General features: G+C 35.6%; 1 protein-coding gene across 1 annotated transcript in view; it reads left to right on the plus strand.

Moving 5' to 3' along the window:
* Positions 1 to 290: 290 nt before the first annotated feature.
* The window catches only part of GLCCI1 (glucocorticoid induced 1), a 65,764-nt gene continuing 39,347 nt past the window's right edge, over positions 291 to 26,707 (plus strand). Inside the window, exons 1-4 of the mRNA XM_015558261.1 lie at positions 291 to 294; positions 768 to 919; positions 11,495 to 11,581; positions 25,575 to 25,691. Of these exons, the coding sequence (XP_015413747.1) occupies positions 291 to 294; positions 768 to 919; positions 11,495 to 11,581; positions 25,575 to 25,691 (360 nt within the window). The remainder of the gene's footprint in view (positions 295 to 767; positions 920 to 11,494; positions 11,582 to 25,574; positions 25,692 to 26,707) is intronic.

Consider the following 26,707-nt stretch of genomic DNA (forward strand, 5'->3'; position numbering starts at 1 on the left):
CTACAGAGCAGTGGTTCTCAACCTGTGGGTCGAGACCCCTTCGGCAGCCGAATGACCCTTTCACAGGGGTCGCCTAAGACCATCCTGCATATCAGATATTGACATTATGATTCATAACAGCAAAATTACAGTTATGAAGTAGCAACGAAAATAATTTTATGGTTGGGGTCACAACATGAGGAATTGTATTTAAAGGGCCAGAAGGTTGAGAACCATTGGTATAGAGGCAGAGAGGAAGTGTTTTACATTTGGGAAGCTGCAGTTAGTTTGTGTGGCACTTAGTAGTTAGCATGGGTATATGGAGGAGTAGCAAGACACTAAACATTGAGGTACATGGGAGCCATATTGTGAAAAATACATGCTTTAAGTTAAAGAATGAATAACCATGGAAATGTTTTTTAGCATTGGAAGGAGGTGGCACTGTAACAGTTGAAATGGATGCAGAGACAGCAGTTAGGAAAGTGGCAGTCCAGATGAGCCAGTATGGAAACAAAGGGCAGAGAGATGACGTGTAGATTGTAGAACAGGTCCTTTAAAATGCATGGCTTCATAAGGTCTGTGACAGCCCTTAAGTGTATGTAAGATATAGTATGTGAATGCATTTTTCTTTGGAGAGGGTCTATAAATTTCATCAGATCATATAATTGGGCTATTAGGATAAACATATATTGTAGAGAAAATTGATAGGATGACATTCCACAGACTATGATATTTAAATAATTTTACTTTATTAGTAACTAATCTAATTTCTTTTTCACTTTTTATAGTGGACAGGCCAAAATCTCAGCAAGTTCGAACCTCTAGTACAATAAGGCGAACCTCTTCTTTGGATACAATAACAGGACCTTATCTCACAGGACAGTGGCCACGGGATCCTCATGTTCATTACCCTTCATGTATGAAAGATAAAGCTACTCAGGTAAAATAAGCAAATCAAAACCAGTTTTACTACTCTGCAGTTATTCTGTTTTGATCACAGTAAAGAAAATGTAATTTAATGAAATATTTCCAAATTTGAAATAATAGTACATTCAACCAAAGAAGAAAGCCATTTCTTTTAATAAACTTTAGACTAATTGTTTCTTGTCATCTGGGTTTTAAAATTTTAAAATTTTGTAATATTTTAAATATATTAAATATATGACAATTTTTAGAGTTACAGTTTTAAGAATTGACTTCCAAGAGAAATTAATATAATGATTAGTAACTATATTATAAAATGTAATTTTTGAAATTATTTCAATATTTGGAAAAACTTATAGAGCTTAACACATGGCTAAGGAAATTTATGTTAAAGGTATTTTGGGTGTTTTTTTCTGATTAAAGAATGACGCATTTAAATGTGAGAATTCAAAGGAATGAGAACATTTTTGGCTTTGTAGCTTAGGAAAATAGAAGGATTAGAGTTTCATGTCTGAAGAATGAGAGAAGAGAAAAAAGGGGTGGGGGATTTTGGACATGATCTATGAGGATCTTCTCAATTTTTCTAATTTTCCCAGACAAGCTTGAAACCATGAAATTAGCTTCTTTATCATCCATCCTATCAATTCTGCCTTTGTAATATTTCATGCCACCCCCAGTCTTTTGCTTTTCATTATTAGTTTTGTGAGCAAAAGGATCAGTTTGATATGGTAGGCAGGGGGATTCTCAAGTGGAAATAACTAGCAAAATTTAGAGATGTGAGCCTGGACACAGAGGTAGACACAGATAATTCAAAACCATCTTTCTGGAGGAGTTGGGTTCACAAGTGTCATGATGTGTAGATGTAGAGTGTAAAGAAATTGGGTCAAAGGACCGAGGACTTTGTTTTTGGAAATGCACACAAGGGAAGGGGAGAACACTAATGTATTCACCTGGAAGCAATAAGAGAAGGGAGTTAACATTTACCGACTAAGTACCATGTGTTATGTGTTTTATGTCCTGTGTTTCATTAAATTCTCACAATAACATTGTAAGACTACACAGATGGAGAAGCAGAAACTCAGAAGTTAAGTGACTTACTATCATAAAGCTAGAAAGTGTTGGAACCAGGTTTTTAAGACACGTTAATTTGTCAACCAATCTGAGCTCCAATTTTATCTGCTAATAGGATAAATGGAATAATGTGCATGCGTGTGCGTATCACCTAGTAGAATAACTGGCACTGTACTTAGAAATAGTGGGTGTTGCCCTAGCTGGTTTGGCTCAGTGGATAGAGAGTCAGCCTTTGGACTGAGGGGTCCCGAGTTCAACATGCCCAGGTTGCTGGCTCAGGCTTGATCTGCAGTGAGGGGTGTGCAGAAGGTAGCCAATCGGTGATTCTCTCTCATCGTTGATGTTTGTATCTCTTTCCTCTCCCTTCCTCTCTGAAATAAATCAAATATATATATATATATATATTTAAAAATAGTGGGTATTCTTTTTAGATTTAAAAAAACCCTACCATTTATTGAATATGCTTTATGCTGACACTATCCAGAAACATTTTCACAAATGAATAAAATAATTTATTCATATTTCTTCTCTGAAAAAGAAGAGGAACCAGAGAAAGAGCAAAAGCTAAGAAACAGAAATAGTCTAGTCTTAGAAGCCAAAGGGAATGCTGTTCTAAAAAAGGAAAATTTTTAACAGTATCAGGTGCTAAAGAGAGGTCCTGGAGAATAAGGACTGGATTTAGGGATTAAGGGCATATTGTTTTGGAGTGTATAATATTGGTAAGAAGGTAGAGGAGGAAGCTCAGATATTTGGGAGTTAAGAAGAGAATGATGTGGAGATAGCATGAAAGGGTGCTGGGTAGGTTTAAACCTCTCTGTTTCTTTGTGTGATGAGGTTAATGTAACCAAACTCATGATAATGTTATATGGCTAAATATGATGTTTAAAAGTGAATGTGGCAATACACATGTGAGGTTGTTAGTGGCAGATATAGACAGTTGTACCATTTGCAGGGTATGGAGCAAATATAAATGAAGACCCATATACCAAAGATGTTTAACTTAAACTAACAAACTATTACATAAAACATATTTATCCTTCTAAGTTGACAAATAAAATTTCCTATGGATCTTGACATTTAGGTTTGGGCTAAGATTTCCTAGGTTCCTCAGAGTTACATGCCAGAATGTATCTACATGGGCCAAGCCCACTGCACCTTCTGAGCTTAAAACCCAAATCCCTGTTTATCCTGCACACCATTCTGTACCCTGAGAGTTGGTTTTACATATGTGTCTTCACACTCATTTTTCTCTACACTCGCTCAGGAAGTGAGGCCAGGGAATAGATCCTTGCAGACCTTGGAAGCCAGGCTTGCTGCTGTTTGGGCAAGGAATTCCTAGGTCTGGGTTACCCAGAGCATAGTCTGTGGCAGAGGTATGGGTTAATGGTGAGCAGATCTCCTTGGTCCCAAGGTCTCTTCACCCTGTGGGTAGGGGCATAGCTTGGAGAGAGCCAGTGCTGTTCCCCCTAAAGCTTGCGGTCCAGGTTAGGGGCTTTACTTGCCTTGTTCTGCATGTAGGTCATTTGAGAAATTGAAAGGAAGGCAAAATATAGGCCTCATTTTACAGGTGAGATACTGAAGCTTAGCGAAGTTAAGTAATTTGTACATGTTTATATAGCTAATAAATAGGAAGAGATTTGAACCCAGATTTGGTTGATTTACAAATCTTTTTTTTCTTCAGTTCCCCACTGCCTCTTGAAGTAACCACTGAAGTACACAGCATTTAGCCTCATGCTTGCCTAACAAGCATACAAAATAGTTTTGGCCTCAAGTGTATATTAATTTAATTGAAGAGATAAGGGATAAACATGAGATGGTTTTTATTGTTATATTCATCCCTCCTGGATTCACTCTTGAATTCTTGGGACGGGAAGTAGAAGTTTTTGTTTATTTAGCAGGAATTAGTGGAGGGCAGGTGGTACAGTCAACTTGCCTCAGATATTATTAAACATCTGGGCTCGCTGATATTTTCTTCCTGTAATATTTCAGTATTTCAACTACCTTAATTATTGAGGGTTAGAAATAAAAATCTTTATGTTTAATATATTTATACTTAGGGCCTTTAAAAAAGAAGTAGCATAGTGTCTTTAAAAGACTGTGGACTGGGGGAAGGTCAGTTGGGAAAAAAAGGAGACATATGTACTACTATCTGTAATACTTTAAACAATAAAATAAAATTTAAAAAAAAAGACTGTGGACTTTGGAGACAGGTCCTGTGTTCAAAACCAAGGCCCAACGTAAGGGAACTTTCTGGGATGATGGAAATGTATATCTTGATAGTCGTTGGTTACATGGGTGAATGCATTTATTAGAATTTAGATCTAAGTGTATACGTGTTCATTTTATATATTAACTAAAAATACAGAACATAAATATTGAACTCTCATAAGATGTTTAGGGATGAAGTTTATTGCTGTCTGCAGTTAACTTAGAAATGAATAAAAAATAAGTTCAGTTGATGGATAGATAAGTAATAAAGGAAATATAGCAAGGATTTGTCTATAGAATATAAGATGTTGGCTTTATGAGTACTCACTGAGCAGTTTTTTCAGCTGTTGAGTGTGTTTGACTTTTTACAAATAAAATGGTGGGGGGAAAAGTCATGGTCCACTGAGTCATTCACACAATGGAATATTGTTCATTCATAAAAAGAATAAAATCCTGTTATTTGTGATAACATGGGTGGACCTTGAAGGCATGATGCTAACTGAAATAATTCAGACAAAGAAAGACAAATACCATGTAATCCCACTTATACATTTAATCTAAAAACAAAACAAAACAAAAAAACCGCCAAGCTCATACACACAGAGAACATATTGGTGGTTGCCAGAGATAGGGGGTAAGGGGTGGGTGAAATGGATGAAAGATGTCAAGAAATGCAAACTTTCAGTGATAACATATGTAAGTCTCAGGGATGTATAATGTATGGCAACGATAAATAATAATACTATACTGCATATTTGAAAGTTACTAAGGATAGTTATTAAGTTTTCATCTCAAGAAAAAATTTTGTTGCTATGTATGGTAACGGATGTTAACTAGAGTTATTGTGGTGATCGGTTCATAATGTATCAAATCATTATATTGTGCACCTATAATTGATATAATGTATTTCAGTCATACCTCAAAAAAAAGCTAGTGCACTTACTCTGACAAACACACATGCTTATTTTAGTAACCATTTTGCTTGATTTTCAAAATGAGGAGTGGTTTTTTTATAGGCCAAATGTCATTTCACAATGAAATGAAGACCTTGTTTTGATTCATAACCTATAACATGTTGAATTTCTTTGATTATTTAACAATTGGTTATGATTATATTTATGGAATAAATGCTTTTGGTTTATGGAGTTCTTTTTTAGTATGATATTTAAAATCAGTAAAATAAAGTGTTAACATTTATTATATTTGTTTCAATATTCAGAAATAAGGTCTGCAGTTTTTTCTTTTTTCTAATGTAATCCTTAGATTGGTGATATACTTGCTTCATGAAATGATTTTGCAAGATTTCCTTCCTCTGTGCACTGGCATGGTGTAAATATTATCTCAATTATCTGTTACTTGGGTCTGAAAGAATTTTACTTATGAAGTTGACTAGACTTGTAAATTTGGGTAGTGTAGCTCTCTAGTAAATCTCAATTTTTTCCATGGCTCTTGGTCTCTTAGTTTCTATTTATTTAGTTCAATTTTTAAATTTATTTTGCTAGAATATAATCTATATCATCCAGCTTTTCAAATATATTTGTATAGAGTTTCATAAAGTACTCTCGTATAATTTTTTAAATTTCTGGCATATCTGTAGTTTTTTCTCATTTTTAATATTGCACATTTGTGTTTTGAGTGGTTTAATTTATTAGGTTATATAGTTTTTCATTTTTTAAGGTGTTGACTGATTTTTCCTGTTGTTTTTGTTTTCTAGTTCATTGTCCTCTGACTTTGTTCTATCATTGCCTTTCTTCTGCCTTCCTGGAATCTATATTGTTCTTTCTCTAGATTCTGGAGATGAATGCTCAATTTTGGTACTTGTGATATTTCTTGTTTAGTAGTACATGTGCTTTATGCCAAGACTTGTCCACTGAGCTCAGCTTTGGCCAGTGTATGTTTCTGTTATCTATATATTTTTAATATTATGCAATTTTCATTTTTAATCTTGTTTAACATATATATGAGAGCTTTTTGTTTTTGTTTTTAAATTTTAAGTGGTTAAAGTTTCTTTCCTAGTAATTTAATTTCTACTTTTATGGTATTATAATTAGAGCATAGAATTATAGATCTTTGGAAACTTCATTGAAATTTTTTGTGTAGCCTAATATATGATTCATTATTTTCTTAATGCTCAGTATTTGAAAATGTGGTATAGTCTTTTCTTTTAGATATAGAATTCATTGCATATTAATTCAGTCTTATTAACTATATTATTTAGTTTCTAAATAGCACCCTTTTTATTTTCTCTTTTTAGTTTTAAAAATATATTTTTATTTCAGAGAGGAAGGGAGAGGGGAAGAGAGAGAGATAGAAACATCAATGATAGGAGAGTATCATTGATCAGGAGCCTCTGGCAAAACCCCCACTGGGGATGGAGCCCACAACCCAGGGATGTGCCCTTGACCAGAATCAAACCTGGGACCCTTCAGTCCGCAGGCTGATGCTCGATCCACTGAGCCAAACCAGCTAGGGATATAGCGCCCTTTTCAAATGTTTGTTCTGTCTTGAGCTGGCTGTTGTTGAGTTAAAATTTCTGTTGTCTGTTTTCAGTGGTCATTGCCTTATATGTCTTGATAATATTATAGATGTTTAAAAATGTATATGCATTATATCTCTCTATGATTGGCTTTGTTTATTGTTATAGAATACTCCTTGTCTTGATTGTTTTTCCCTAAATACAACCTTTTCATGATATAAAAAATTTAGTTGCTTATATTCCTAATGTCCAGACAGCCATTTTTAACATTTTGATGTATATACTTTTATATTTTAATTATTTACTTTTAAAGAAATTAAAAAACATCTTAAAAACAATTCAGAGGATACTGTAGATAGTTTTGTATAACCTTCTTAACTTAATAAGCCATAGTATTTTCCCATCCATTAAATATTCCTAAACATATTAAGTCCCCTTTTTCCTGATTATTTTTGCTCATTCAACTGAAAAAAAAATTATGGATTTACTTTAAAATTATTTAGAATTCCCACTACTATTTATATTTCAAAATATCTCTTTCTAAAGTCTTTTTCTTTTTGTATGTATTTGCTTACTAAAGTGGGATTGTAGCCCTGGCCCATTTGGCTCAGTGGATACAGCCTTGACCTGCAACTAAAGGATACCCGGTTTGATTCTGGTCAAGGGCACATGCCCAGGTTGCGGGCTTGATCCCCAGGAGGGGGCATGCAGGAGGAAACCAATCAATGATTCTCTCTCATCAGTTATGTTTCTCTCTCTCCCCTCTCCCTCTCCCTCTCCCTCTCCCTCTCCTAAAATCAATAAAAACATACTTAAAAATAATAAAAACAAACACCCCTGCCCCCTCCACACACCCACACACAATGAAAGCAATAAAAATATATATGTTTTTTAAAAAAGTGGGATTGTACTCCACGTGCTGTTTTTTTGTACTGTTATAAGAATGTGCCACAATTTTATTTCCCTATTGATATTTAATTTATTTCAAGTGCTTCTTTTGGTGTACATCTCAGGTTAATTCTTGAAAATAGAAATACTGTGAAGCCAAACCGGTTTGGCTCAGTGGATAGAGCGTCGGCCTGCGGACTGAAGGGTCCCAGGTTCGATTCCGGTCAAGGGCATGTACCTGGGTTGCGGGCACATCCCCAGTGGGAGGTGTGCAGGAGGCGGCTGGTCGATGTTTCTCTCTCATTGATGTTTCTGACTCTCTATCCCTCTCCCTTCCTCTCTGTAAAAAATATATATTTAAAAAAAAAGAAATACTGTAAATATGTTTAAGGTTGTTGTCACATTTATGATTGCTTTTTCTCAAATTAACATTTCTTATAGAGTGAGGCAAATTATTTCATTTTATCATGTCTAACACAAATGCAGTATTTGATTTCTGTGTTATTTCCTGTTTTCAAAAAATTGTAGTCCAGAAATTTACTCCCAACACCCTCCCTCCCCCTTGAGATCTGGAATTAGAAATACAGCTACTGTATACGTTCCGTGCTTAATAATCTAGAAAATCACATATAGTTACTTCACAGACCTTCATTCAATTGTGTGGAACACATTGAGGGGTAAATAGACATGGCTTTTATACTTTTTACTTATAAATACTCAGACATGTTAGTCCTTTCTAGGGACTGCTGTTTAATGTTCCTCACTAAAGAAAAATCTCTCCCTCTGGAAGGTGGGGGAACATTGGGGATCAAGCCCACAACCCAGGCATATGCCCTGATGAAGGAGGTCAATGGGGGGAAAAAGATATATTAAGAAAAATAAAGAAGTTGTCAACATACTATTTAAGGACTCATGTATGAATAAAATTCATGGACAGGCAGAATGAGGAAATCTTTTAATAAACATTATGTTCTTAATTTAAAAATGTGAAATATACTGCATGTTAATAGAAAATTTAAAAAAAGAAAAATCTCTCCCTCTCAGTATAACTTTCTACGTGTCTCCAAACAATATTTATGTTAACTTATGTTAATTTCTAAAGATGTAACTAGATACAAATTAATGTTATACTTGTTACTGATATTAGCCTATAAGAAAAATGAGTGGATATATATATGGTCAGCATGTCACTTTGAGTGCAGGATCTGTTTCTTATTCATTTTTATTTCCTTAGTCTAACAGTGCTTTTCAGACCTTAGCTTGCCTCAGAATCATCTGGAGAGCTTGTTAAAATGCATAATGCTGGACTTGATCTAAGAATTCCCGATTTAATAATTCTGGGATTGAACCTGAGAATTTGCATTTCTACATGCTCCCAGATGAGGCCTATTATGCTCAGCCAGGGACCACTGGATGAAACTAGTCTAAAATAATGAGCACATAACTTGGTATAGAAGTGGAACATGCTAAAAAATTTTTAAGTGCTGCTAGCACTGAATTCCTCATGCTGTTTTCATCTGAACTGTTCTTTCTGCACTCTGTTTTCAAGTGAAGAGGCTATTTATATTTATATTTGGTTATGAGACTATATTTACATACATTTACTAGAAAAACAAAAGATAGTAATATTAGAATCATAATGTTTTTGTGCTCCTTTTTAAAGCATCATCAGGATAAACTTCAAAATTAGCTCTTAAATTAAAAGTTTTTAAAATTTTTATTAGTCAAACAATGTATTTATAAATAATGAACAGTTTGTCATTATTTATTTTAAAACTTCTTTATAAATGAAAATTAGACTATAATCATAATTAATTACTAGTTGAAATATCATTGATTCTCAAGTAATTCCACTTCATTTCTTGCCAGGTTTATCAGTACTTTGCTACTAAGGGTCATATATTTAAGTACAGTAAAATAATTAAGTCAATAATTATATTTCCACAATAGATTTCAAACTGCAGTAAATTTCAAGGGTAAGGATAAACTATACAAAAAATAGATTTAAAAGTTTTATATAAGATTTGTTTAAAGAGTTAAATAAGATTCAGAGAATTTTGTGAAGTAATTATTAATTCATTTGTTTTTGTAAGTTTTTTTGGAAGTGGCTTTAGGCTCTTACATATTGACAGTCAATATTGAAAAACAGTATTTTCTTGCTATGAGTTAGTTTGACCTGTTTTGAAATTGATAACCCAGGGAAGCAAAGCTGCCTGTGCTAGTTTATGAATAAAGATAAAATAACAAAAATACCCAGGATTCATATCTGATATTTGAATACCAGATTCAGGTCTGGTATTCAAAATATACAAAGAATTCATTTTTATGGCCAAGTAGTATTCCATTGTGGAAATGTACCACAGCTTTTGTATCCACTCATTTACTGATGGGCACTTGGGCTACTTTCAAATCTTGGCTTTGTAAGTAATGCTGCAGTGAACGCATTAGTGTTTCAGGTTTCTGTGCTTGTATTCCCAGATTGCAACAGCATGGATGGACCTGGAGAGTATTACACTAAGTGAAATAAGCCAGTCAGAGAAAGACAAGTACCATATGATTTCACTCATAAGTGGAATTTAATTAACCAAATAAACTAACGAAGTGGAGACAGACTCATGGGATAGAGAAAAGCTGTTAGAGGTGAAGGTGTTGGGGGCTGGGTGAGAAGGGTGAAGAGACTGAGCAAAGAAAAAAAAGATTCTCATGAACACAGACAATAGTAAGCGGGGTGGGGAGAGGTAGAAGAGGGTAAAGAGATCAACCGTGTTGGAAGGAGACTTGACTTGGGTGGTAAATGCACAATATAATACTTGGATGATGTATTGTAGACCAGAAACCTCTTTAATTTTATTAACCAATGTCACCTTTATAAATTCAATAAATAATTAATTTAAAACATACCAAGAATTCTTAAAACTCAACATAAGAAAATAACCTTTTTTTTTTAAAAAAAAAGGGCCAAAAACCTTAATAGATATGTCATCAAGGAAGATGGCAAATAAGCATCTGAAAAGATGCTCTACATCATACATTGTCAGGGAAATGCAAACTAAAATAGTAATGAGATACCACTTCATACCTGAGTTAGTTTGACCTGTTTTGAAATTCAAACACCTACACCACCAAATGCTGACCAGGATGCAGAGCAACAGCAACTCTCATTCATTGCTAGTGGAAATGCAAAATGATGTGCAGCCACTTTGGAAGATAGTTTGGCTGTTTCTTACAAAACTAAACATGCTTTTACCACACAGTCCATCATTCATGCTCCTTGGTATTCACCCAAAGGATTTGGAAAACCTGCACATGGATGTTTATAGTAGCTTTATTCTTAATTGTTAAATCTTGGAGGCAACCAAGATGTCCTTCAATACGTGATTGGATGAATAAAGTGTGGTACATCCAGACAACACTGATGGCTTTTTCATAAGTTATATATTATGTAAAGTCATGGGTGTAGCCTCAACATAAGTGATGTTTTTTTAATGTGTAATAAAAATAGTTTTTAGAACCATATATATTTACTGTGATAATCTTAACTATTTATCTTTAAATAGTGGTTTTTACTTTCCCTAATTTACATTACACCTAGAGTCCTCTCATGTATTAAGAATGATACTTTAATATTGTTAGGTTTTTTTTTAGCTATAGCTACTAAATGGTCTTACCATTTGGTACTTAATGTTTTCTATTACATTTGGATGTTTCATTAATGTTGATTTGAAAAACAATGTTTTGAGTAACTTAGAAGCATCTTTAATTGATCATGTCTAACTCAGAATATGATAGAATGTTTTAAACATTATACAGGGTCTTGAAAATCGTAGCGTTTAAGGGATTTTAGTAGTAGAGCTTCTTAATTGGTTTTTCATGAAAATTTTGAAATATGTTTGAGTTGCTGTGAGAATAAGGAGTAAAGACAAAATTTCTTACTTTGTTTTGTTCAAGACACCTAGCTGTTGGGTGGAAGAGGGAGCAGAAGAGAGGTCACATCAGCGTTCTGCTTCATGGGGGAGTGCTGATCAGCTGAAAGAGGTAAAGTATTTCTGATTGTAACCTATTTTTATCCTAGCAAATTATCTTACCATTTCCTGAATATAATGGTACTTTCTTTCAGAGTTTAGGAGTTGCCTTCCACGTTTTGGTGAACAAATCCAAGTTTACCTTATTTGTGCTCTTCGTGTTCTTTATAAATGTTTGCTCTGCAAACTCTCAGCTTTTGCCTTTTCCAGAATGCTTATTTTATTTATAATTGCTATATCTTCTTCCTTTTGGTTATCTTTTGTTCCCACTTCAGCTTTCTTGTTTTTAAGTTATAGCAATGAGAACTGTAGATCATAGTTTTGTACAATGGTAGGAAAGGGTTTTCTGCTTCTAATAACTTTTTCATGATAGCCAGCATATTGTTGTCCTTTGAGGCCCAGTAGTACAGTGGAATTCATTCTTTTATAGTTTATATTCTCTTATTCATTATGAATAACCCAAGTTGTGATAATCTTAATGTATATTTTGGGTTATTTTCCTGATAGTGTTATCTTTTATCTATCTAAATTCTTTTATTTTCATAGAAACTGAATTGAAAGGTCATCTAGTCCAGCGGTCACCAACCTTTTGGACCTCATGTACCACCAGTGGTCCTGACCACTGGTTGGTGACCGCTGATCTACTCTATCTTCTATGTAAACACTCCTTTAAAAAAATGGTCATCTAGTGTGTTTTGATCATTCTTGGTGAGAGAAGCTCCTCACTTTGCTAGAGAACCAAACTAGTTCAGTTGTTTCAGCTTAAGCTGTTAAATAGTTCACGTTGTATATTGAACTCAGAATTATACCCCTTAGTTTTGACTCTGCTTTCGGTATCATTGTGTAAGTCAACTTTAAATATTTGAAAGACTAGCAATATGTTACTTTTTTCCAGGATAAATATTGACATTTCTCTCAAATAATTTTTATATATGCCATAGTTTTCATACCTTTTAGTATCATTTTAATATACTATGGGCTATCAGTATCTTGCATATACTATGGTATCTCTATATATTAGTATTATAGTTTCTCTGTAATATTAATGTAGAGAAATCCTCAACTTCTGTCTGCCCTACACACAAATGCATGTACACAAAATCAGTTTTTCCCAGTAGCAAGGAAGAAAGAAATGAAGGGAGGGAGGGAGGAAGGAGGAAGGAAGGAAGGAAGGAAACTGGTTTAATATATCTAAAGTAGCTACATATCTATGCATAAAATACAAATACCAAAAAAGTGAACTTTCAGTTTTATCTCAGAAGTCAATACAATCTCAAAGTAATAGCCAAGATTTGGTATTATTGAACTTTGGATTGCAACAACCTAGGATATGCATGATTGAAAAGAAGTGGCTAGCATTAATTACTGAATGGGAGATTTGATTGCTCTCCCCAGAAAGCCACCATAACACTGGCTAAAGCAAATCATTCAGTGTTCTGGAAATCAACAAACAAATTGAGAAGTTTTGTTCATGAAAAGTACTGAACTCACGGCAAGAATAACACAAGTTTGTGGTATTCTTATCTGGTGCTAGTCCTTTCCCCCTTCTTACTCATCCCCTGCTTTGTTGGTGTGACATTTTAACCAGGATGGAGCAGGCCTTGAAAACCAGAAGCTTTGCTGCCCCTACTGCTGACAGAGTACTTGATACAGAGTATTGAAGATTAAATTAGTGATCTTAGTTGCAAATGAACAGGGAGAAACAATGGCCCCGCTAGTCTGAGGTTGTAGTCCTGTTTCTGGCAAGTAGCGAGATTTTATCAACTTGTAAGAGGTAAGACAGCCACAGGGGCTTGATAAGTTCACCACATATCCCAGCTTGACTGAATATGCACAGCAGAGAGTGAAGTGGGCTCAAACCACTCATGCATCACTGGTCAGAGGAGACTATAAATGCATAGAGAGGAGATTCAATCAGGCCTAGTGATAATAAAATTTGGGGCCAACTTGTAAAGGGCTCAGACTTTGCGCTACTCATTCTATACTCAAATTACATCTGAGAGTAGGAGCCTTACTGGTTTGTAACACTCAGTATCATTATTAAGATGGTAATTCTCCCAAAATCGATTCATGGTGATCACCATTAAAATTTCATACTTTTTGTTTTGGGCAGGAATTAACAAGTTAATAACCCTAAGATTTACATGGAAATGCAAAGGACCTAGAATGGCCAAAATAATTTTGAAAGCAAGGAAAATTTTGGGAGGACGTACATTACACAATTTCAATACTTCTTATAAATGTACATTATAAGAATGCAGTTGGCAAAGAATAATGGATAAATGGATCAAAATTGTGAATCCAGGAGTAAACATATTTATAGTCAGTTGATTTCATTCAACAAAGTTAACAACACAATTCACTTGAAAAGGACAGTGTTTCCAACAGTAGTACTGGAATCATTTTATATCCATATATAAAGGAAAAACTTAAGCCCTGAAATGAACTCAAATGGATCATAGTTCTAAATATAAGTTCAAAAATTATAAAACTTCTAGAAGACCTTGGATTAGGTGGGGCATTCTTAGGTGCTACACCAAGAGCAAGGCCATAAGAGAAAAAAATATGAATTGAACTTTATTAAAATGAACATTTACACCTGACTAAGAGCATGCACAGACAAGCCCCAGACTGGAAAAAATATTAGCAAATCATATATTTGATATAGGCCTTATCCACAGATATATAAGGAATTCATACAAATTAATAATAAGACAACCCAATGGGTAACACACTTGAATGGAAGTATTTTCACCAAATATTTATGGGTGCCAAAAGCTATTTTGCATCATTAGTCATTAGACAAATGCAAAATTAAATCATTAAATACAACTACACACCAACTACAATGACTTTAATTTAAAAGACAATGTTGAGTATTGAAAAGGATGTAGAGAATCTGGACCTCTCAAACATTGTTGGGAATACAAAGTGGTACAGCGACTTCGGAGAATAGTTAGCCAGTTTCTTTAAAAGATAAAACATCAACTTAGCACATAACCCAGCAACTCTATTCCTAGGAATCTGTATAATAAAGATGAAAACACCTGTGTACTTTAAGACGTACACTATTGTTTATAGCAGAGTTATTCAGAACAACTAAAAACTGGAAATTATCAATCAGTTAGTAACTGGATAAATAAAATGTAGTATATTCATGCAATAGCATACTATCTACACTAATAAAATAGAAACATGCAAATTGGTGTCACTCTATGCCCACCAGCCAATCTGAATGATTATGCAAATTAACCCAACAAAGATGGCAGTTAATTTGCACACGCAGGCAGGAGCGAAGACTGAAGGCTCTAGGCCGGAGTGAAGACTGAAGACTGAAGAGGCTTGGCTTCTCCGATGTGGCCGGACCAAAAGCCTGGGTCTTGGGTGCTGGAGGAAAACTGGTGCCGGCAGCCAGGGGAAGTAAGGCCTATTGTGCGAATCTTCGTGCAACGGGCATCTAGTTCAATAAAAGGAAACAATGTACTGAATACTAATGCATGCTACAGTGTAAATGATATTCAAAAAGATTTTACTAAGTTAATGGTCAGCAATTTTTTTCTGTAAAAGGCCAGATAGTAAATATTTCAGGGTTTGTGGGCCATATTATCTTTGTTGCAATTACTCAGCTCTGCTATTATAATGTGAAAGCAGCCACAGACAGTATGGAGCAGGTGTAGTTATGCTCCAATAAATTTTATTCACAAAAACATGTGGCAGGCTAGATTTGACCTGCAGATTTTAGTTTTTCTAATCCCTGTTAAGTGAAAGAAGCCAGATGAATAAGACTACCAAGATATGGCTCCATTTATATTGAAATGCCAGAAAAGGCAAATTTATACAGGAAAAAAAGAAGCCCATTAGTGGTTGCATGTGACCAGGAGTGGGGCTGGGGGAGTGGTTATTGGCTACAAATAGACTCAAAGCAAATTTGGAGTTAATGAAATAACTCTAAACTGCATTATGATTGTTATAGAACTCTGAAATGTGATTAAAAATTACTGAATTTTACCCTTCAAATGGATGAAGTTAAGGGAATGTAAATTATATCTCAGTAAAGATGAAAGAAAAAAAGGAAAAAATATAAGACACTGGTGGCTTTTTCGTGACATGTCATGAAGGTATTAAATTCTATATGATACATATAACTATGGCTAGAAAAAGTATAGGAGTATATGGGTGAAGACTAAAAGTAAAAATAAGAATTGGCATTTGAGAAAATTATGAAAAATAAGCTATTATTAAAATAGTAATATTTTTAAAAGTTATATACTATAATGTTTTTAAAAGATGACTTGAGCCCTGGCCTGGTGGCTCAGCTGGTTAGAGCATCATGGCATACGCCAAAAAGGTTTCAGGTTTGATTCTTGGTTTGGGCGCATATGGGAGGCAACAGATCGGATCGATGTTTCTCTCATATCAATGTTTCTCTCTCTCTCCCCCTTCATCTCTCTCTCAAATTAGTCAAATGGATGGATGAGAAGGAAGGAAGGAGGGAGAGAGGGAGGGAGGGAGGGGAGGAGGGAAGGAGGGAGGGAGGAGAAAGGAGAGGGGGGGGGAGGGGAGGAGAGAAGCAAGCCTGGGTCATGTTTGCTGGGGATTAGGGAGGCTTTTTAAGCCAATTTTAAGAGAGTGTAGATTCCTACACATTTTAAGAGCGCCAAATGTATCTTTCAAATAAATGGTGGGATATTGGAATGGAGCTGTTTGCATAAATAGAGATCTAGGACTATGTTTGTAGGTAGTAAAACTGTACCCGAAATAACCCCATGTGACATTGTTGGTGTTTTCCTGTGGGCCAGAGAGTCAGCTATGTAAAAATGGAAATGGTAACCATCTGTTGTATGTGTACATGGCATCTGGACTAGAGCTCTACCCATGTGGGACCAAGGCCCCAGTCATACTAATTTAAAACCTCCTCTGGAGCTATGCACCTCCAGAGGCCAGTCTGAGCAACCATGAAGTAACATGGCAGGAAAGAGCTCACCAAGGACAACACTCCCACGTAAGGTGACCTTGCAGACAAGTATTTTAGGGAATGTAAGGAAATCTATTGCCATAACACACAGCAGATATATTAAATAGAATCCTGTACATCTGAAGAAATAAGGATAAGAACACAATCCCAAAAATAATGTTGAAATAATTTATAATTTCAAATGAGATAGTAACTTTCAATGAGCATAGGAATAAATAAGAACAGGCAGAATGATGAAGGTCCATTTGAAAATCTTTTAAGTAACAAAAGTTGGTGAAATAAAAAACTGTTTACTGGATCCAAAGGACATAGCAGAAGAGAGAATTAGTGAATCAAAAGACTCAACTGAGAATTGAAGGTCAGGATGAGCAAATCATCTAAAATATAGAAGAAAATGATAAAGAAGTTTAAATATGAAAGAGAAGTTAAGAAACATGGAAAATAGATTTAGGAGTTCCAGAAAGTAAGAATAATAAGCATCAGGGAAGAGAAATTTTTTAAGGATGAAAATTCGCTAGATTTGAAGAGCCATGTATATCTTTATATTGAAAAAACCCACCAGTTCCAAGGAGGAAAAACAGAACAGTGAAAAAATTCCAACCTTTAGGTCTAGTGTATTGGAATTATAGATCAAGGACACACACACACACACACACACACTTGGAAAAAGGGCAGAGTACCTACAAAGAAATGTCAGATTATCAATATATTTGTCACAAATTATTATTGATGTCAGTATACAGTGAGTTTGTGGTTTGTGTCTATGTTAAGAAAATGAGTTCAAGAGAAGCATCATTTTCCTTTAAGAGAAGATTACTTTTCTTCCTTTAGATTATGTTTACTGAAGGGTTGTTGGTCCAACCTTTATTTACATTTTGCAAACCAAAAAAGTACAAGTGTACTTTTCCATTGGTTAGATATGTGGTTCCCTTTTTATATAAAACAATTTAAAATTAATGTACACAGCATAACTAGAGTTTAAAAAGTCTGCTAAATAAATGATAAAGATTTAATTAATACTTGTCACTTTTTATGGTACTTGATTTCTACACATTTAATAGAGATAAAAGAGAATAAAGGTAAAATTTTAAGATTTTTTTTAGCAAACATCGTCAGCCTTTAGTGGCACTGCATTTATTCATGGAATAATGTCAGATGAATAAGACTCGACGCTCAGTATTGTGTAAAGCGTCTAGAATTTCAAAAGAAACAGCAGATAACAATCTACTTCTTAAATAGCTTAATTACATATTAGGAAAAGCAGCTAAGACTTTAAGGAATAATCACAAAAAGACTTTATATTAACTCCTATTGTCCTTGTTCAACGAGAGAAGAAGGGATATAGTTTGTGATAAATACATTTATTTCCTGCCCATAGTACAAAACTAGAATCTGATGACTTATACTCCTGCAGTCCCTTCAGGTGAGCATGCTTTCCAATCTCTTACCATAGTCAACACTTCTAACTTCTCTCATGGTTATATTGCTCTTCTTCTCCCAACTAGGGCCTTCTACAGCTGGGTGCCTTCATGGGTGAAGGGATCCTGGAGACTCCTTTTCTGTGTCTTGCTCATCTCCTTCCTAATTCCATAGCTCCTGTTTCCAACCCCTCTGGAGTTGGAGCGTGGGGGAGAGAGGGAAAGGTAAGGGGAATAGATATGTTCCTGTTTGACTGGTACTGTTATAAGACGCCTTGACATTCCCTGGGCTTGACAGATTCTTAAAACTTCTTTTTGTGACTTCATGGGTTCTTTGGAATTCCGTGTTGCTATACATCTCTTACCTTTAGTTCTGTCTTAATGGGTTAGTGAGTCTCTTACCTCTCCTTGGCCTCTAGAATTCTAGACCTAGATTTCACATTCTCAGCTGCTGACCTCCTTCACCCTGCTAGGTGGCTTTCTTACATGGACCTAAGACAACCCTTCACAATGACTCTCACACTCATTTCCCAAATGGTTCCTGGGAAACTCACATATTTTTGGTCTGGTTAATGTCCGGAGCTTATGCTGATCTAAATGCTACAGTAAAACTCTGTTGTCCTAGCTCCACATTCTGGAGTGGGTATCAGATACGAATTCATCATGACCCCTTATATATGGGGAACATACATCAGTCATTCAAGTTGTCCCTTTAAAACTCCTGTCCATTTGAGGCGAAGGAGAAAGTATATCCTCTTGGGTCTTGGATTTTATTTTTTTCCTACTTACAGCCTAAAAAGCTGTTTTTACTGTTTCATGGATGCTGGCAGAATCATGAAACTACTGGTTTAGAGACAGTGGACTTCAGCACAGCAAGTATCAAGACTATCAAGTTGGCATTTGTTCTCCTGACCCTGCAGTCACATGGGGGAGATGGGAAGGGCCCAAATGGATGCCTGCTCATGCAGTAGATCCCATTTCAGAAGAGAGAGACAGAGCTGGGGGAATCTACTGTTTTTATAGTAAGCAGTAAGCAAACCTTTTGGTCCCAGAAGGTGTCATTCCCTGAGCTACTTGACCAAGGCCAATTATTAAGTATTATTGATATGGACTTCCCTTTTTAAATAAGAAAAATAAAAGTTTCTTATAGTTTTACTAAGAGTATACCTTTCACCCTAACATTCTTTTAGTATTGGTATTTAATTTTTTTTATCATACTATAGTAGGCAAAAATATTGCAATAATATTTTCTCTGGACCTAAAAGACAACAGAATGGAGAATTTTGATTATCCATTTAAAGCAAATGAATTGTGTGATGAACCTTTTAAAACTATGTATTTTTAATAAGGTCTCTTTAAATCCATATCGAGTTATAAAGATGTTTTACAATTTTTCATTATTTAAAATTGTATCCAATAGGCACAGTTTTTAAGGTCCTAAATACTGCTTATCAGAAAAATAGAAACTTATCAGTAGGTTAGTATGTAGTCAGTTAATTGCTTCATCACATTTTTGTTCATCTTTATTCTATTTTCACATCTTGCAATATCTCCAACATTAAGAAAGGAAGTTACTTTGCGAAGTGGTTGAGATTATGAGCCAATACATAGTGACTGGTAGTTATTGCAGTTGAACATTAACCTGGTATTACTTTCAGCACTGTTGGTAGGAAATAGAAAGAAGTTACGAATTAAAGACTGAAGGACCAGGCCTGCCATTTATTAGCTGTGTTACATTGGAAAAGGTATTTTACTTTTTAGTGTTTCCTGGTCTGTAAAAGAGATACAATAAATCTGTGGGATCAAGCGGGTTTGTGAACTAAGTGTATTTTTAAATGTTAGTCTGGTATTGTTAACATGCCTCTGTTGAAACTTGTGCTTTGTAGGTAGTTGTAAATACACTTCTATATTAAAACTTATTTTATATGTATAAAGAAGATACTGGCTGTATCTTTGGGGATGAATTTGTGTGTGGGAGTATCTTTTTCTGTCTGTTCCTGGGCAAGCATATCTGTGGGTATGAAAGGGTTGATGTTTGTGCAGGTAACCTCTACTTATGTATGTGTGTATGCTCCTTGTACATGCTTGTTTGTGCATGCATGTGCCTGCATTTGCTCATTTGATTATCATGGGTTGAATTAATAGCAGATAGTTCATTTGGGTTTTCTTGTTGGCACTTTAAAGAAAAACAGGAAGACAACACTGATTATGCATATTTATGGAAAGACAAAAAAAGTCTTAAATTTTTAGTTTTAGTGTTAGATTAGGTGGTGTTGCATTTTAAATTCCTCTGAACACTGTCAAGGAATATAATATTAAAAATTTGTTTTTGACTACAGGACCTTTCTTTTGAGACACTTTATCTTTACAAGCACTAAAGTTGGTCACACATTCCCTTTTTTTTCATATAAAAAAGTGAATAACAGCTTGACATTCATGACCTCACTACATTTTTAAGAAAATTTCTTAGGTAAATAGCTTTAATAATTGGTTTGGGGTTTTTTGTTGTTTTTTTTAAATATATTTTATTGATTTTTTTTACAGAGAGGAAGGGAGAGAGATAGAGAGTTAGAAACATCGATGAGAGAGAAACATCAATCAGCCTCCTCCTGCACATCTCCCACTGGGGATGTGCCCGCAACCCAGGTACATGCCCTTGACTGGAATCGAACCTGGGACCTTTCAGTCTGCAGGCCGATGCTCTATCCACTGAGCCAAACCGGTTTCGGCTGTTTTGTTTTGTTTTGTTTTAGTTCAGGTGTCAAATTATCATTTCCATTTGTATGTTTGTCTTCACTTTTTATAAGATTTCTTTATCTCCTGGTGAGTTATTAACTTGATTCTTTAAACAATAGTGAATAGTAGTTAAGATAGCAAACTCTGGAACTAGACTTCCTAAATTTAAATATTTGTTTCACCACTTCACTGTGTGACTTTTAGCGAGCTCTTTAATCTTTCTACCTCTTATTTTCCTCATCTATAAGATGGGGATGATAGTAGTACCTAGCTCATCTGCTTTTATTGAAAAATGAATGAGGTGATTCCCGTAAAAGCACATGCGCCTTTATTTCCTGGTTGTAAACCAGCTCTCTTTTTCTAAAAGCCTTAAAATCCTGCTTTTTCTCCTACTACCTTTTAAGATTTCTCATTTCCCTGGCCTGTGGAATAGAATTATTCTGACAAACAGTGCCTCAAGCAGTTATTTAAGGCTGAACTTACTTTAGTTTTATTTTGTTTTTAAATGCTAACAATAGTATGTTGGGGTACGGGGGGGAGGGGGGACTAACAAGTCAAAAATAGCAAATAAACAAGGATGATGTTATCAGGTTTTCAAAAATTTACAATAAAGTGTATTCCTAATTCTCAGATTTTAAGTGGGGCCAATCCTTGATTTTCATTTATCTGATTCCACAAATGTTTAGTCATTTCTTTGTATGTATGCTATTTCTTCTGCCTACAATGATTATTTCTTCTTTTGATCCAGGATCACTTATTCATTAACTTTTTAAAACTTTGCAGCTTATGTGCTTGGGACCTCTTTCACGTTGGGATGTCAGACTACCGGTTTCAGCCCGATTCCCCACAGGCTGGGCCGAGGGACCCTACCAGTGCACAAATCCATGCACCGGGGCTCTAGTTGACATATAATATTGTATAATTTTAAGGTATATAATGTAATCATTTGATATATGTATAAGTTCCAAAATCATCACCTCACACAGTTACAGTTTTTTATGTATTGTGAGAACTTTTAAGATCTCTCTTAGCAACTTTGAAATATACAATGTAGCATTGTTAACTATGGTCACTTGCTATACATTACAGTCCCAGAAATGACTCATCTTACAACTGGAAGTTTGTACCCTTTGACCAGCTTCACCCATTTCCTGTCCCCCACCACTCCATCTCTGGCAACCACCAATCTTCTCTCTGTTACTCTAAGCTTTTTTTTAGATTCCACATATAAGTGAGATCATACAGTATTTTTCTTTGTCTACCTTATTTTACTTAGCATAATGCCCTCAAGGTCCAGTCTTATGTTTTTTTCTTAAGGTCACAGAATAGCTAATGAATATTTAGAAACACAAAGGAAGATTAATCTATAGTTTAGTTTTAAAAATTCAGTCAGTATAACTCAGTAAAAAGAAGTTGTGTGGTCATTTCATCATAGTAACCGGGGTAGGTAGGCTCACCGGAGTGAGGACCGGGAGCTTCTGTGTGATGCGATGGAACGTGGGCGTTAAGGAGACTGTCTCAGGCAGAGGATCAGAGCTGGGCATGAGGTGGGAGGGGTGTGTGTGTGTGGGGGGGGTGGTGCATGGAGTTACGGTTTCCTTCTATACCTCCCTCCCAGAGGAAACCTTTGTGTCTACTCTCCACTGGTGCTAAGGTCAGGGAGAAGAGGTGGCTTTGGCTGTAATGTGGTCTTGAGCATCAAAGGGAAAAGAGAAGACAAATTCTAAGTAAAAACCCTGGAAGGTGAGAACATTTGCAGTTTTTCTATGTAGGTCTGCGCCTCTTCTGAATATGGTGTAAATAACACAGGGACCTCCTGTACTCTGAAGCAAAGGGGGATTTTTGGTGTCTTGCTTTCGTTTCATAGTTCTTGACAAAAAATTTGTAAATGTTCTGAGTACATATCTATATATATAAAAGCCACCGGAACAACTGGAACAACAGGTCGCTATGACACGCATTGCAGCCAGCCAACTGGCCTGATTGGGGGCAGGGCTGGCCAGCCAATCTCCTGCGGCCTCTCCTTCCCCGGCCGGCCCCCATTGGCCCAATCGGGGTGGACTGGACCCCACCCATGCATGAATTCGTGCACCAGGCCTCTAGTATATATATATATATTTAGGAAGAGGAGCTTCACTTTTACTCTAATCTCTGCTGAATTTTAAATAAGAGCATCACTATGTTATATTCCAAAAATGAACAGTATTGTGTGAAAATTATAAGGTTGCATAATTTAAATTGGTATCTCTGCAAAGTAAGGTGTGTACTGTGATGTATACATTTTGTTTTCAGGGGTTTGTTAACACATTAAGCGCCCTGTCAGTCACTGGTGACTGACACTATACTTTCTGTCTGGAAGACAAAACAGGCTGGGCACTGAAGGTGTTAAAGCTGTTTAGGACAAAAAGTTTTCTGGCTTATTTTGATGTTTCAAATGCCTTTATTTTTGTTTGTTTATTTTTAAAGATATTTTTAAATGGAAAAGCACTAATTGCTTTGATTAATCTCTAAGCATTATGGTCTCTTCTATATGAACTCTGGCTGGTTTCAAAATACCAATACACATCACTGATACTCAGAAAACACTTAATTTTATATCTCTATCCTAATTAAATGACCTGTACAATTTGAAATTCTATATTTTTATCATAGTGAATAAACTGTCTTGATTTATAGTAATTACCTACTAATTTTTATTCCTTTTCCAATAAAAATTAACGTTCTTTAGAAGAAAGTTACCTCATTACAACAGCACAAGAAACACATAATCATATTTGTATATCTTTGCAAAGATGTTGCATGAAAAGCCCATAAGCTACAAAGAGATTTAAAAAAAGTAAAGGGATAAGTGGATCTTACTATAAAAGAAAGGATATAAATTATTCCTTTGGTTAAGTGCTTTATTTCTTTCCATGCTGTTTCTCTTCTATTTGCCAAAAGTAAAAATGAATTTTCCCTGTAACCTATATACTTTTCCCCTTGAGCTTTAATAACAACTGTCTATTTTGCTTTTTATTGTCATGGTTATTAAAGGTAAATATTCAGCTAATACTAAAATATTTTCTCTTTTTGCTTTACTGTATCTCTTTGAGGAAATATATTTTACAGACTTTACTTTGTATTTACACTTCAGCTAGTAGGTAACATAAAAGTGGTTTTTCAGGTATAATTGTTAATTGATGTAATATTTTCATAAATAATGCCAATATTAAATAACTTCCCTCAAATTGCTAATGATACCCTTTAAAATGCTCAGGAATATTTTATTCCTGGTCTAGCACATTTTAAGTAGATGGTACTTCACCTAAAATACATTTGTGATTTAATGATTTCCAAACCATATTGTAATCAGTGACTTTTCTTTAGCCTGTGAATGTTACCATTACATTTAGGGGAATAACCCAAAGTTATATTTGTTTTTTAAAAGTTGTGTGATTAGAGCCAGGTGTCTGTCAGTGAATGAATGGATAAGGAAGATGTGGTATATACACAATGGAATATTATGCAGCCACGAGAAGGAAAGAAATTCTGCCATTTGCAGCAACATGGATGAATCTTGAGGGCATTATGCTAAGTGAAATAAGTCCTATAGAGGAAGGCAAATACTGTATGATATCAATTGTATATGGGACCTTAAAGAGCTCAATTCATAGAAATAGGAGAGTTGTGATTATCAGAAGCTGGAGGATGGACAAAGTGGGGTTGGTCAAAGGGTCAACACTTCCAGTTATAAGATGAATGAATTCTGGGGATCTAATGTACAGCATTTTCATTATCTATACTAATAAAAGCCTATGTGGTCGTCACGCCCTCATGCTGTGACGCCCTTGTGCCACAAAGAGCTATCACCAGGGGGCTGCGTGCGCAGCGGGCGTGTGCGGGTGGACGGGGCTGTGTGTGTGTGCGCGCGCAGGTGGGTGGGGGCTTGATGCTGCGTGTGCGTCATGGAGGCGGGGCCTGTGGCTCCGCATGGCAAGGCCTGGTCATCCGGGGCTCCATGGTGAGGCCTTAGAGTCCCACAGCTCCACATGCCATGGAGGCGGGACCCCTGGCTCCAGCCTACCTCTTTTGGGCAATCTATTGAGCCCCAGTTGGGTGGGCAGGGCCTAGATCTTTGGGGTGATCAATCGGGCGCTCCCGCACTGTGAGAGGGCACAGGCCAGGCTGGGGACCCCCACCGCAAGTGTATGAATTTTGTGCACCAGGCCTCTAGTAGTTAATACCGAATTACATATTTGGAAATTGCTAAGGGAGCAAATCTCAAATGTTTTTACTACAAAAAAAACCCGTAATTAAGTGATGGGATGGAGGTATTAGCTAATGCTCAGGTGGCATCATTTTGCAATATATAAGTGTAGCAAATGAACACATTGTACACCTTAAACTTACAGAATATTTGTCAGTTATATCTCAGTAAAGCTGGAAAATTAAATGCCAGTTGTGTGACTAAAGAGTAATAAATAGTAAAATATTAAGTACTAATAAAATACTAATAAATTACCTAAATGCTTTGATTTTTGTTACCACTGTGGAATTTAAAATTTTCAAGTACTTAGTGATTGATAAACCAGGTTGATTTTGTTTACATAAGACTTAACTAATACTGCCCCTATATTAAGAGATTGGGTTTGACTTTAATCCCTAGGAATACTAATTTCTCACCTTACAAAAAGCATTTTAAAGAGGAAGATATTTCTGGTGTTACAAAGATAAAATCTGAAATAATCTGAGGAAATTTACTGTACGTGTTTTTAAGTCTTAATCATTAAAACTTGGAAGAATGAATCAGTCTATTATCCAAAAATTAAAGAAATAAGTACTTAAAAATTGGTAATCACTTTTGTTCTCTTTTTGCTTCTCCTGCTCTCTCTCCAAAGCAGATTGCCAAACTGCGGCAGCAACTACAACGTAGTAAACAGAGTAGTCGGCACAGTAAGGAGAAAGATCGTCAGTCACCTCTCCATGGCAACCATATAGCCATCAGTCACTCTCAGGTAGGCTAACTTTTTGTTAAAGCGTTCATTATAAAGGGAGAATCTTTATCATTTTAGGATTAATAATTAATAATGTAAATCCCTAGATCAGTGGTTCTCAACCTTCCTAATACCCCGACCCCTTAATACAGTTCCTCATGTTGTGGTGACCCCCAATTTCATTGTCACAAATTGAACATAAAGCATAGTGCTTAATCACAAAAACAATATGTAATTATATATGTGTTTTCTGGTGGTCTTAGATGACCCCTGTGAAAGGGTCCTTCGACCCCTGAAGGGGTCGCGACCCACAGGTTGAGAACCGCTGCCCTAGATCTACTAAATTACTACTATTTGCTAAATTGTATAAGAAGGGATTTTTAGCCATATATCTAATCTTTTTAATAGCAGATATAGCTGTGTGTAGTGATCTCAAGGATAATTGATACTGGCTGGGCTGAAATCCTAGCTCATTCACTCATTAAGCAACTATGGGCATTATCTCATTTAATCTTCCTAATAGTACTGTAACCCATCTATCTCTGTATCTCTTATATATTTTACCCTTATTTTACATATGAAGAAATTGAGGATTATAGTTTTGTTGGGGTTTTCTCCTCCTAGGAACATGTACTAGCATAGCCCAATGGAACAAAATTTGGGGAAGGCTAGTCTAGACCAAATTAACTTACAAATATTTATGTAAATTTTAGTAAAGAAAATATAGTAGTTATGGTAGAAGAAACCCAAGTAGTATATAAAAACAAGTCCAGTCCTGGCTGGTTTGGCTAAGTGGCTAAAGCATTGGCCTGTGGACCAAAGGGTCTTGGGTTCAATTCCTGGTCAAGGGCACATACCTTGGTTGTAGGTTCCCCAGCCTTGGTAGGGGTGCTTGCAGGAGGAACCAATTGATGTGTCTCACGTAGATGTCTCTCTGTCTCTCTCTCTCCTCTCTCTCTCTCTTCTTTCTTTAAAAAAAATCAATGAAAAATTTTATAAAACATCAACAAAAAATAACAAGACATTGAAAAAAGAAA

The sequence above is a fragment of the Myotis davidii genome, unplaced genomic scaffold (genome assembly GCF_000327345.1).
Source record: "Myotis davidii unplaced genomic scaffold, ASM32734v1 scaffold187, whole genome shotgun sequence".
Taxonomy (NCBI): domain Eukaryota; kingdom Metazoa; phylum Chordata; class Mammalia; order Chiroptera; family Vespertilionidae; genus Myotis; species Myotis davidii.